Source organism: Thamnophis sirtalis, unplaced genomic scaffold (genome assembly GCF_051295495.1).
Source record: "Thamnophis sirtalis isolate CommonGarterSnake01/CBP01778 unplaced genomic scaffold, rThaSir2_p1.2 scaffold_6, whole genome shotgun sequence".
Classification (NCBI taxonomy): domain Eukaryota; kingdom Metazoa; phylum Chordata; class Lepidosauria; order Squamata; family Natricidae; genus Thamnophis; species Thamnophis sirtalis.
In genome coordinates this window covers 39,788,520-39,802,061 of record NW_028261386.1, presented here as the reverse complement: position 1 = coordinate 39,802,061, position 13,542 = coordinate 39,788,520, and the positions used below count along the sequence as shown (strand labels likewise).

The 13,542-nt window shown below is 38.4% G+C and overlaps 1 protein-coding gene and 1 long non-coding RNA gene across 5 annotated transcripts in view; one reads left to right on the top strand and one right to left on the bottom strand.

Moving 5' to 3' along the window:
* LOC148044954 (uncharacterized) overlaps positions 1-13,542 on the bottom strand; it is a 120,547-nt gene that overhangs the window by 37,926 nt on the left and 69,079 nt on the right. The window lies entirely within an intron of this gene.
* The window catches only part of EPAS1 (endothelial PAS domain protein 1), a 114,959-nt gene that overhangs the window by 57,785 nt on the left and 43,632 nt on the right, over positions 1-13,542 (top strand). For all 4 annotated transcript variants that reach the window (XM_014065015.2, XM_087717689.1, XM_087717690.1 and 1 more), the window contains one exon: positions 12,221-12,372. In XM_014065015.2, coding sequence (XP_013920490.2) covers positions 12,221-12,372 — 152 coding nt within the window. The remainder of the gene's footprint in view (positions 1-12,220; positions 12,373-13,542) is intronic.

Below are 13,542 nucleotides of genomic sequence, written 5' to 3'. Positions count from 1 at the left end.
TAACTCCCCAGGATGGTGTCTACATTTTTTCTCAACAGGTGTGTGTGTATATCTTGTGGCTGACTCTCCCATTTTTATTTTCTAAGAATGTATATTGTCCCATGTGAAGCCTTGAGACATTCTTAAATAAATATGGTATTTTGTTTTGCAGCATATTTCCTTCCTTTTATATTTTTAACTTAAAAGCATCAAAGGAAATAAGTGAAGTCATGTTGCGTGGGGAACTTCCTAGGCCTCAAGGGAGGTTTCGACTGGCTCATTAGGGGCTGTGGGCACCACATTGCCTGTCCCTAATAGAGACATTCCCAGAGAATGTTTCTCTTTTCAGTTTAGGCTAAGTAAACAAAGGTTATATTGGTCATTTTTCTGAAGGATCATTTTTATTTATTTATCAAACTTCTATGCTGCCCATTTTGCTGAAATTCATTTCGTTTCCCTTTTCGTTTGCACGTTCTCTCTGTCTCTCTTTCTCTGTCTGTCTGTCTCTCTCTCCCTCCCTCCCTCCCTCCCTCCTTTACTCTAAGCAGCTGGAGGAAACTCCCTCTGCCCTGTGGCTATTTGTGGTAAAAGTGATGGGGGGAGATAGGAAACAGATAGAAAGCCATTCCAGAAAAGTGAGTTGGGAGGGAAGATGTCTGAATTGTATTTAGCAGAGCCAAAAAGCTATCATGGGCTACAGCTGATCCCGTTTATAATTAATGCAAATTTTTGGATAAACTGGCATATAGTATTTCTAAGATAATGCACAGGAATTTCTAAATTATATAAATGAACAAATTTACTTCACCACTGCAAGCCCAAGAACAATTATTTGGCAGTAAATCCACAAATGAACTGTGGGTTAATTCTGAATAACGGTAACAGAGATTGTATGACAGTTGAGGTTGTATGTCGATGAACAAGAATGTGCTTCAAAGAATGAGTGGCCAGGTTTGTATATTCTATTGTCCTCTTTCTGCTGTTCTCATTCTTTTTCTTCTCAGTATTTCATGCATCTAATACCAGGGTATAAAAACTCCACAAACTATTACTTGAAAACTTAATATCAGATGCTGTATAAGATAAGCACTATTCTATGTTTTCTAATTTCTCAGCAAATCATAAAAAGGAAAAGCACCTTGGAAAATCTGTAATTTTCATCATATAGATTTTATTTTTATTGATTGATTAGATTTATTTGCCATCCATCTTGCCTCGAAGCAACTCTGGGACAGATTACAACATTAAAAGCTATAAAACTCTAAAACATAAATACTTCTAAAACAATAAAATAGAATTCCAATCAAAACTAAAATTGCAGTTAAAAGATGGGGAGGGGGGAGCAGGATGCGTAAGAGTGAGGTGGGTTTTTCTCTTGTCTGAAGTGGTATAGGATCTCCTGTTGGAGCAGAGAGCTGGACCTGAAGATCTCCAAGGTCCTTTTCAGCTCTATTATGATTCTGATTCTTAATCCATCAACCACTCCAGCGTGATATTTTCCTGTTTGAGGCCCAAGCCATCTGGCAAAACAAGGTCATATTCTTATGGAGATCAGAAGGGTGGAAGCAAATGTCACCGGGGAGGGGGGAGAAGGGGGTACGACATTCCAAAGGGCAGAAGCCATCGAAGAACCATGGACGCTGCCAGCCAGAATTCCTTGACAGATGAGACAGAAGAATGACTCTTCTGCTGGCACTGGTGGGCTGGGTCAGTCCCATTGGAATGAGACTGTATTAAAGGTAATAACCAACACTTTCAACTGTACTTGGAAGCAAACTGGCAGCCCGTGGAACTCACAGAACAATGGCATAATATGGCCATTTTAGGGGCCTCAAGAACTGCCCATGCCAAATGCTCTTCAAAGGCAGCCCCATGTGGAGCACATTACAGTGACTAGGGTTTGATTGACTAAGTGACTACACTAAGGATTTCTGATCCAGGAAAGGGTGCAACTGGCACACAATACAGTTCTCCTATCTGTGACTGCCACCTGCTCTTCCAGCAGATTTTATTAATTTTCCACAATTTACATACTTTTCTAAACAATTTGTGTAGCAACTTTAGTACCCATTTAATGCAATTAGTAGCATATCATTTTCCTACAAATATTAAGGATTTATCTCCTGCTTGAACTCTTTTCTATTTATTTCTTTAAGCACAACAGATTTTGCCACCATTTCTATTCTGCATTCATATAAAACCAGTTAAAAACTTGCCCACATTATCTTTCACCATAAATGACATTGATCCACTCAGAATGCCACAAGGCAAACTGTTCTTCCTTCTCATTTTCCAATAGGACAAAATGAAGAAATGTTTTACATCAAGCTGCATCCTTAACATATTTTTATTCAGCTTCTATGCATTTGTTTAGTAAGGGTTTGTGTTTCAATACAGAAGAGTTGCTTTCAGGAAGAGATGCAAGGCTGTCATTTTCTGTGTTATATATATATTTTTAAATCAACTGTAGAATAAACTTCTTTGCAGAAGTGAGGAAGGTTGAAAACGGAATATGGAAGGTGGGACAATACAAGTTCCCACCAAGGAAAATAGCTACCTAGAAGCTTTGCAGAGCTTCATCGCTGTAAATATAAGGGTTGGCCTTTGAGCAAATCCAGAAATACCATAAATGATTGTGCAACAAATTGGCTTTAACCGTTGAATGAAAGTTACTTTCTCAGGTCCACCAGCCATCTCTTTGTTATCTAGCAGTTTTGTGCAAAATCCCCATTTCCTCCCGATCAGCTGGAACTTGGAAGGCAGAAAATAGATGGGAGTGGGGCCAGTCAAAGGTGGTATTTATTGATTCTCCAAACTACTCAAAATTTCCACTACTGGTTCTCCAGAACTGGTCAGAACCTGCTGAATACCACCCCTGATCATAGCTAAATTGGCCATAGGAATGGAATTACTTTTGGTGCCATGCAAACATTGTTTGTGGAAATGCTTGAAATCTTAAAACACATTTTTTTTGTGTAACGTTTTGATGATTTTTATATTACTTCCTCATATTTCTAGCATTTTTATGAACTTTTCAGGGGAAAGTTTATGAACTTTTCAGATAGATTGATACCATCCATGAAACAGCTTTATATTTAGCATAGTGATATTTAAATTAAATAAAATGCACACAAATGTAGACAACTTTTTTAAAATTGAGTTTCAGATTTGGATCTCAATTGAATCATTTACTTTTGGACAGAGAATCTGATTATTAATTCTTAGCTACAGTCTAAAAAGTTGGAGTACAGGAAATGAATGAGCATCTGTGGAAACATGTTCTTCTCCTTTAGAACCATGCACATCCTGACAGTAAGAATCAATCAAAACTTGTTTACAAAGGTTATTTTTAGCATGAAATAATATTATCTTTGAATATTACAGTAGACTTTTCCCCTAAGAAGACAAGATTTTGTTATATATTGATTATTAGCATTTTACTGACTCTCCATAACTGATAATTTTCCTTGTGAACAAGACTGTCATTTTCAAATATAGCACAACCTCCCAGTATTATTAAGTCAAGTGATTTATGTATTCCTACCCAAATATTATCTTCAATATTGTAGCAGTGCTATGCCACGCAGACATATACTGCATTTTTTTTGTTCTCTGTGTGATGGAAATAAAAGATTCTGTCCATTCCAATACATCCATGGACTTAGTTATTTTTACTTTATCATATGCTTTATGTACTGTAAAAATGAAATGAACAGTTAATACAGTGCAATAAAAGCTTATTATATTTAATTTAGAACATGAATGTCACTCAGCCCAGGTTTTGACCATCAGAGTGCTGTAGGTGCCATCCAGGTGGCACCCCATTTTGGCCAGCAGGGTGCTGCCCACCCACCCCAGCCAGCCTGTGGAGGAGAACTACAATGCTGTTCCGGCCCTCAAAGCAATTAGTTTGACACCCTGCCTTAATCACTACACCAAACTGGATCTCGCTATGGATAGTACACTGCCCAGTGCCCCAAAGGCCCTTTTGGCCCTGAACCTGTTGTCCTTCAGGGAAGACTTTAAAATGTGGCTGTTCTGGCAGACTCTGAGTTAGTTTTCTGAATCGTCCCACAGAGTACCAGCTGTAATATAATATATCTGATTTGTTCTTCCCAACATGTTTGTTTTACTTTTTATTGTTTTAACTATCTGCAAGCCTTTCAATCATTAATAAATGGGCAGTCTTAAAAGTGGATTGACTGGCAATTTTGAAAAGGACATCTGCCTGAATCAATGTCCTGACTTAGTTTAAAGTAAATTCCTGTGGTTCCTATCCAAAGCTCTGTTTTATAATAACTTCTATATGCATAGCTTGGAGTTTTCCTGCAACTTCCATTTTCCATTGTTTGGAACACATCTCTAATATCTGACTGCAGATAGCAAACAAAAAACCTTAATTTAGAAAATACCTTTGTCTGAAAAGGAGCCTATATTTGGCACTTGTTGCAAAATGTCATTAGGAAATTATTTAAATACAGCATAAGACAATATTCATTTTACAGCCACAGTCAAGCAAGATGGGTGGGTGAGCTAAACTGTTTCCTTTTCTGCTCAAGTGTATTGAGGTTCAAGACAATGGTTCCAGTAGCTGCTTCAAATTCTCAGTCTATTTCGTCATTTTTCCTGCTTCCCAAAGTCTTCACATTTCTTTCCTTTTTGTTCTCATAGGGACGGCTATAATAGTAGGCAGAGGGAAGTAGCTGCCATATATGGCAGGTACAGATGAAAATCAGATTCACTTTTTTGACTCCTGCTCTCTGGAGCTAGACTCCAAAAGATGCTTCCATCCTGTTGCCTTGAGCAAGTTGTTCTGCACCCCATATTACCTTTTCACAATACATCACATGTAGTGTTGTTGGGAAAGGTCTTGCTGCGAAAAGAAAAGCGTAAAGGCCAAAAAAAAGAATGAGTTAACTGGAAATTACAATAGAGGTGATCATACACAGTGACAGCATTTTTTTAGGAAAAGGAAAAAGTAAGACAAAAGTAAGAAATTGAACAAAGAGTAGAGGAACATGGTAACTAGCTGAGAGATAATTTATGGAATATGGGTGACATTTATTCTGTACCCATATTTCTTTTCATAGCCAGATTTCTTAACTTACTTATCTACTAATAGGATGGGTGGATCAATGAATGACTATACTGTCTGTTTTTGACCTCCCCAACATCCAAATACTATAATATGGCATGTTATACTTTATTCCCCATATCATATAATTAACCTTTGCTATGGAAGCTTTGCACAGCAATGTTACAGGTAACACGGATTGATGGCTTCCTCCTCCATGAATTCTCTCTACTAAATTCTTTTTTAAAACATCTGGGACATTGGATGCTGTGCTTTCTCAGTCTGAATGACTAACTAAATAGAAAGGAAGCCCCATACTCTGTAACATCCATTCCATGTCAGCGAACCAGTTCACTTCCTGACCTTTGGTTCAATGACCAGTGTGATTGCACTGAGGAAATTAATTTCTCTTCCCTTCATTCCCTGCATGACAGTCTAACACAGGTGTCTCCAACCGTGGCAACTTTAAGCCTGGAGGACTTCAGCTCCCAGAATTCCCCAGCCAGCTCTGGCTGGGGAATTTTGGGAGTTGAAGTCCTCCAGGCTTAAAGTTGCTAAGGTTGGAGACCCCTGGTCTAACACATATAAAGTATACCTTTATTTGATTTTATCTTTGTAACAAACTTTTGAGTTAAGGTAAAGTGAGATTAAATGGCAAAAGGTGACCAAATGATCTTCAGGCACTGCAGAGACAAGAATCTTATTCTCTATTAACTACTTGAATTTTGGCATCTTCACAAAAGCAATTGGTATAATGATTCTTTTCTTTTTATTTCATTTTTAAAATACCAAGGCATTTGTGGTTTTGAGCATCCCACCCCCTTAATTTCATCACATTTTGAGCTTTTTTTCCCTTCCCACCATTACTATAACTATAAGGTACTTTCAGAACCATACTTCAGAACTTCATTGGTGACCTATCCTTCTTTACATTTCCTGACTATGTCCAATTTTGGGGGGGTTCTTTTGGTTTGTTTTCAGGTTTCAGATTTTCAGATTTTCAACCACATTGAATTCTTTGGTACTCCATTTTTTTCCTCATTGGAACTGTTTGCAGTTCCACTTTTAGGATCATTTTAGTGTAAGCCCACCTTCCATGAGCTAATTTTCCCATGTATGGTAATATTATCATATTAGCCACTGCCCTTGTTGATTAAAATCACTTTTTTAAAGTCCAAGGTACCTATTTGACTACATTCACCTGCAATATTATTTTTAAAAAATCTCAAATTTTATTTTTCCTGGTTTTTTAAAAATTGTATCCCTTTGGAAGAAGAAAAATTACGCATGTTATTTTTAAACCAAATTGAAAAAAATAAAACCAGTCTTTTGTTGGGTAATATTTCTGTACTACCACAAGCTGTTGCTTCCATAAAGGGCATTTTAAAGGGCATGAATCCGTTAGAAGACATATTGTGCATAAACTGAGCCCTGTTTCCAGCCCATTCTGAGATAATTGGTGAAATCATAACAATTTGTAGTTTTTTAACACTGCATTTTTTTTAAAAGTATGTATATCTATATCTGTTAACAGTCCTTTCTGTTAAATATCCATCTATCTTTCACCAACGTCTAATGAAAGTAATTTGCTAGAGATGGAAACTTATTTCCTATACTAGATAATGTCATTAATGAACCAAAATTGCAGTCAAGATAATACATAAAGCTATATAAGTGTCTAGTACTTTTTCCCAATTTGATTGACCCTTCCCAAACCTCCCCAACAAACATGAACATTGGCTTTGGTGGAACCAGGATGAGGGACGGTATCCTAACAAACTTTAGCTTTACCTTCTGTGAATAGACCTTCTACATAATATGCATGTTTGATCCTGAGATTCAGTTATATTTCAAATGTGATTTGGGATGGGGGGGAGGAGGAGGAGGAAGAGGAGGAAATGATTCTTTGATTGCTTAATTTTGAAGCAATTAATGTAGTTTTCTGTGACCAGTGATGCTAGCAAACTTTTCTGATTTTACCAAAATATAGGAAATATTTATTTATAAAACATTATGTAAAATTAATTGTGTGAAAATACAATTCTCAATAACTCTTACACCTACCCTCCTTTCTGCCCATTTTGGTATGCCCATGTTGCAAAATAAGAGGGTAGAGCTGAGAATCTAAAACAGTGGTGACCTTTAAGCCCCCTATTAAATTTGCCACTAGTGATTACTTGTAACAAAATCTTCCTAGCTCATAATACTTGTTTCTCTGCATTTCTAGAGTGTACTAAAACAGAATCAATTTGTTTGCTGCTATAGATGGTAGGTATGTGTCAACAAGAAAAGGCAAAGTTAAGAAAAATAAAAGACAAATATAAAGGAAAAGAAAGAATTAATAGCTGGCAAAATGAAAAAGGAATGAAAACAATAATTAAAACTTTTCTCTTGGATTTAATGGAAAAAGACTTGGGGGAGGGAATGTAACTTTCATGTTACATTTGTTGATGGCAGCAAGATTATTTTATGCACAAAAATGGAAGGACACTTTAATCCCCACAATGGATGAATGGTTGCAAAAGCTGATGGAGTTAGCAGAGAAGGCTAAATTCACTGCTTTGATAAAAGAAAAAAAAACAAGTACTTTCGCTTCTAATTGAAAACCACTTCTGAACTTTGTGCTTGAGGTGGAAAAAAATGAAACTTTGGTTTTGGGTTTTACTGATTATGTAGATTTGCTGTTATAGAAATGGTTAGTTTATACTATTATGTAAAAGTAAAAAGTTGAGGTTCGATATTACTTCTTATTTCTAATACACCAAAAGGAGTCGGAAGTCAATGTCCTTTGTTCCTTTTCACTTCTTCACTACACTTTTCTCTTCTCTTTTTCCTCCCCTGCTTTTCCCATTTTGTATTTTTGTATTTTATGTTATAAACTAATAAAAAGATAGAAATGACAAGCTAAAAATGGGAAGTCATGGATGGCTAGGTCCTAGACCTATTTTTCTTTTCTGTAATGATTCTGTGTTTGGGTTACTATGACTTAACATCTGATTTACATATATGATACTGAAATGTGCTACAATTGTGTTTGCTTAGTCCTGGTAAAATAGTAAGTATGGTAATTGCATCAACATTGGGGAGGATTATATAGGGAAACTCTAGAATGATCCATTTTTTCCACCAATGGATAGTGTTACTGATAATGTTCTTACAATGTATGTAATTTTCCAGCAACTACATCAGGCAAGATGTTTTCTTGAAGACGGAGATCAAAGAATTACAGTTCCCTGACATTAACAATTCGCATCTTAACAAAGTCCATCTATTAAAAATCTGAGATTGATATATTGAGATTTATTGAGCAATGAATTTATAGGAATTACTTCAAAATTTATATCCTACTACAGTATATTAATTATCATATGTAATTTCTACATAAATATCTTTGAATATTTTTGCTGATGTTCCTTCCTATGCAATAAGTAGACAATATCCTATTTCTAGTGCTATCTTATATGTATATTTAATTGAATATACACTACAGTCCACTCTCCTCTTTAGGACTTAATGCTAACTGGGTATAAGATTCAACATCTCACTGTATAATTGGTTCCACCACAAAACCGCGGTAGAGTAAAGTGCGCTCGACGAAAGCACGTATGTGACGTCATCACAGCGTGATGAAAACAGCACGCTGTGAGCGGTAAACTTAAAATTAAAGGGTAAATCTAAACCTAACCCCCCCCCAAACCTAACCCTAAACCTAACCCTTAACCCTAACCCTTAACCTAAACCTAACCCTATACCTAACCTTAACCTAACGCTAAACCTAACGCTAACCCTTAACCTAACCCTAAACCTAACCCTAACGCTTAACCTAACCCTAACCCTAACCCTAAACCTAACCCTTACCACTGTTCCCTCTAAGGTGCGCGGCCGCGCGGCCGCGCACATGGCAAGAAACCCCCGCGCAGAGGTTTCTAACTCCCGCGCAGAGGTTTCTTTCAAAGCAAACGTGGGGGAGTCCTTTGCAGGCGGCTAGAACTGGCCGCCCGCAAAGGACCTTCCCAAACTTGTTTCAGCGGCAGCTCTCAGCCTGGCGGCAGCGTCACTCAGACTGTGGAAGGAGGGGGAGGAGGAGGAAACCAAAGAGAGGCTTTTACCGAGTCTGCGCCCCACAGCCAGGACTGTCCTTGCGCCCCTCAAGCCGCGTTTCTTCCCCGCAAAGCCCTTCGGGCAACCCGAGAGTTCCGCTTGACGCCAGAAGGGCTTTGCAGGAAGAAACGCCGCGTTTCTTCCTGCAAAGCCCTTCTGGCGCCAAAAGGAACTCTCGGGTTGCCCGAAGGGCTTTGCGGGGAAGAAACGCGGCTTGAGGGGCGCAAGGACAGTCCTGGCTGTGGGGCGCAGACTCGGTAAAAGCCTCTCTTTGGTTTCCTCCTCCTCCTCCTCCTCCTCCTTCTTTCTGGAGCCCCTTCCTCAAAGATTTGGTACCAAAGCAATGGCGGTGAGGAAGTTGTGTCTTTTGGATTTTGCACTGTTGTCTTTTCAATGGTTCTCAGACTGGTTGAACCTTTAGCAGCTGGGGTGATATTCTTTACTGTTAAGGTTACAATTGGATGTGTTGGACAAATCTTAAAAGATGAAACTTTTATTAAAACGTTTGACTTAACTAAAAACGTCTTCCTTTTTCTTCTTCTTCTTAAATATGATTTATTTATTTATTTTTACTTCAGAAGTTTGATGACCATTGTACAAACTAATCCAACCTAAATGTAGAGGAGGAGAAGAAGGGGGGGGGATTTAAAAAGAGCAGAGGAAAAAGAAAAGAAAGCATGAAGAAAACATAAAGAAAGGGATGGGAGGGAGGGAAGGAAGGAAGGCACTTTATGTTGAAACAGAAAATATTATATAAGGAAGAAAATGGAAATAACTTAGGAAGGAAGGAAGGAAGGAAGGAATTGCACTTAATATTGAAGGAAAAGAGAATGAAGGAAAAAGTATTGGAAGGATTGAAAGAAGGAAGGAGGAACAAAGAATTACACTTAATATTGAAATGGAAAAGAAAATATAATGAATGAAAGAAGAAGTATAGGAAGGGAAGGAAGGAAGAAAGAAAGAAACAAAGACTGTTGAAACAGAAAAGATAATATAAGGAAGAAAATGGAAAGACGTATAGGAAGGAAGGAAGGAAAAAAGGAAGACAATGTTGAAATGGAAAAGAATATAAGGAAGAAAATGGAAAAAAGTATAGGAAGAAAGGAAGAAATGTATTTAATATTGAAACAGACAAGGGAATGAAGGAAAAAATATTGGAAGGATTGAAAGAAGGAAGAAAGAATGGAAGGAACAAAGACAATGTTGAAATGGAAAAGAATATAAGGGAAAAAATGGAAAAATGTTAGGAAGGAAGAATTACACTTAATATGGAAACAATTGAATATAATGAAGGAAAAGGAAACAGGAATAAGGGAGAGACGGAGGACTTCAGCTCCCAGAATTTCCCTGGCTGAAGAATTCTGGGAACTGAAGTCCACCCCTCGTAAAGTGACCAAGGCTGGGAAAAGAATCCACACTAGTAGGGACAATGCAAGCTATGCTTCACCCCGTCAGTCCATCTTAGCGTGCAAGAAAGACATCAGACAACGCCATAGTTGCTATGGTAGCATTTGGCTATGCGCAGCGATGCTCTCCTGGTCTTTATGGGTGGGAGGGGGGCAGTTGAGCTATGATGCTAATCCCCTCGTGGGAACACAGAGGGTGGGAGAAGAGAACCAAAGAACTTCAAACTCCAAGGTTCTGGAGTGGAGAATAAGGGGATCAACTTTGTCTAAATGATATTGACATATAAAGAACGGTTGTAGGAACTGGGTATGTCCAGTTTGATGAAAAGAAGGACTAGGGGAGACATGATAGCAGTCTTCCAATATCTCAGGGCCCAGGGTTGCTCCAAAGAAGAGGGAGTCAAACTATTCTCCAAGGCACCTGAAGGCTGGACAAGAAGCAATGGATGGAAACTAATCAAGGAGAGAAGCAACCTAGAACTAAGGATAAATTTCCTGACAGTGAGAACAATTAACCAATGGACCAACTTGCCTCCAGAAGTTGGGAATGCTCCAACACTGGAAGTTTTAAAGAAGATTTTGGATAACCGTTTGTCTTAAGTAGTGTAGGGTTTCCTGCCTAGGCAGGGGGTTGGACTAGAAGACCTCCAAGGTCCCTTCCAATTCTATTTCTATTGTATTCTCTATATTCTATTCTTTCTCTGTTCTATTCTAATCTCTTCTGAACTAAATGTTTATCTAGAACTCAAATAAATAGCTGCTTTTTGGTTTTATTTTTTTTAATATTTATCAGTCTCTCTTTTATTCCATACTTCTGGTTGAAAGACTATTCTATGTCATGCTAAACAAATGCATATTCTAGTGGCGGTGGGGGCTCGTTGGCATCTTCAGCAGCAGCCCTGCCTCCTGTGAAAAAACCGAAGATGGAGCAGATCCACGCAGATGACGTTGCTGCAACATGACTGGAGGAGGAATTCTGGGAGTTGAAGTCCACAAGGCTTAAAGCTGTCAGGTTTGAAGACCCCTGGGGTTTTTTTCCTAAAGGGTTAGGGGTGCGAGGGTCTTGTAACTTGACAGCTTTAAGACTTGCACGCTTCAATGCCAGAGTTTCTGAGCCAACATTTTGGTTGCTAAGCAGGACCGTTGTTAAGTGATACTGATATTATATAACACTTTTAATTAAGCGGGTACCTTGAATAAACATAACTTTGAGTTTCAAATAATACTGATTTCGTTGTTGTCTTAGGTGACATCTGTGAAAAAAATTCAGGTGCTCAGGCATGAAAATGTGCCGCTCAAACACTATACTTTTCCGCTCACACTGAAAAAAAATTAGAGGGAACATTGACCCTTACCTTTATGTGAATTGGCTTGCTTTAAAAGCGCTTTTTAAAGCGCCCTCTTTTTTCCGCGGTCGTATTTGTCACGCTGCTGATGACGTCAGGTACGCGCTTTAATCGGGCGCGCTTTAGTGGACTGCGGTTTTGACGGGTCACGGTATAATTTACCATTACTTTAAAATAACTGTATTGTTACTTTCTAGTTAAATTATGTATTTATTGCATATAGGGATGGATCAGTAGGATTTGGTTGTTAATTGCTTACTATCTTTCCCTTTTTACTTCCATTCGGCTCCGTTTCCCACAACCCATGCCTACAGTCTGCACCCACAATGAGAGAGGAATTGAGACAGATCAACAGCTGGATAACTTGTACCTGAAAGCTTTAGAGGGTTTTATCACTGTCATCACACAGGATGGAGACATGATCTTTTTATCTGAAAACATCAGCAAATATATGGGCTTGACACAGGTAAGAGTTTTATCTACTGATTTTTCATACAAGTTGGATATGACTCTCTGCTCCTTCTCACATTCTGCTCTTGGTGAAGGATTTTTTTAAAAAATAAGATTGAACAAAATATTTTCTGTATATCTCAGAGAGATAAAAAATACTTGTTCTGTTATATATGCAGCATTGTTCCATGAAGAGACCAATTCATTTGTGTAGGATTAGAGACACAAGAAGATGCCCTGAAGCCATACAAGTTCTATGTATATAGCTGTGTAGTGTAGAAGAATAGGGATTTGTACGCGTATATTTGCCCAATAAATCATACTACTGGTTTGGCTAGAGGGTGTGAGATATTTTGTACAGGTAGGATTAGGCCCTGCATCCTCCTTCTGGCTTCCTATATTTTTTTTCATTTCACAATGATGATTTGTTTTGGTTCCCATTATTGTCTAGAGTTCAGCTAAAGATCTGGGTGAGTTTGAACGTATTACTGATAAGGGCAAGTCTGTACAACACTGTTCACAGGATGATCAACCCTGGTCTACATCTGGTACTGTTAAAAGCCAGGCTGGTGGTAGCAATACTCCTCATTCATGACCTTATCATGGGTGAGGCAGTCAATGTGGCATATGTAACTGAGACAAGGGTTGGATTGAAGAGAAGTATTTTTTCTCTGAGGTTTGCCCAGATGGATTTCAAATTTAGAACTAGCTGTGATCCCTGAACAGAGAGGATAGAATAGCAGTTGTCATTCAGGAAGCCTTAATGGTTTTCAGAGGCTTTGCACTCCAGAAAACTGAATATGAATCCCCGTGATTGAAATTGGGGTCTAGGAAACAGGTGGATGTGTTGCTGCTTTCTGGACTTCCTGCTATGCAGCAACTTCATTGCCCGGGGTTGAGGTGTCCATGGAGTCTTCAAGCTTGATAATTTTAGCAGTTTTTAAATTTCCTTAATGTGGCATTAACACAGGAGTTCACATGGTTACCATGACTGCCATAGATTGACCTAAGTTACTGAAAGCCCAACGCACGGAGGTAATAATGTGCTAGATCTGCTTTTTATCTCAGGACAGTTCAACATAATTTGAAAGTGGAGAACGTTAGCATCAGTCCTGTGTAAGAATCAGATGACTGTCTGGTTGCTTTTGAGCTAACAGGCTGCCCCTTCCTTCAGCAGGAAGAAAGA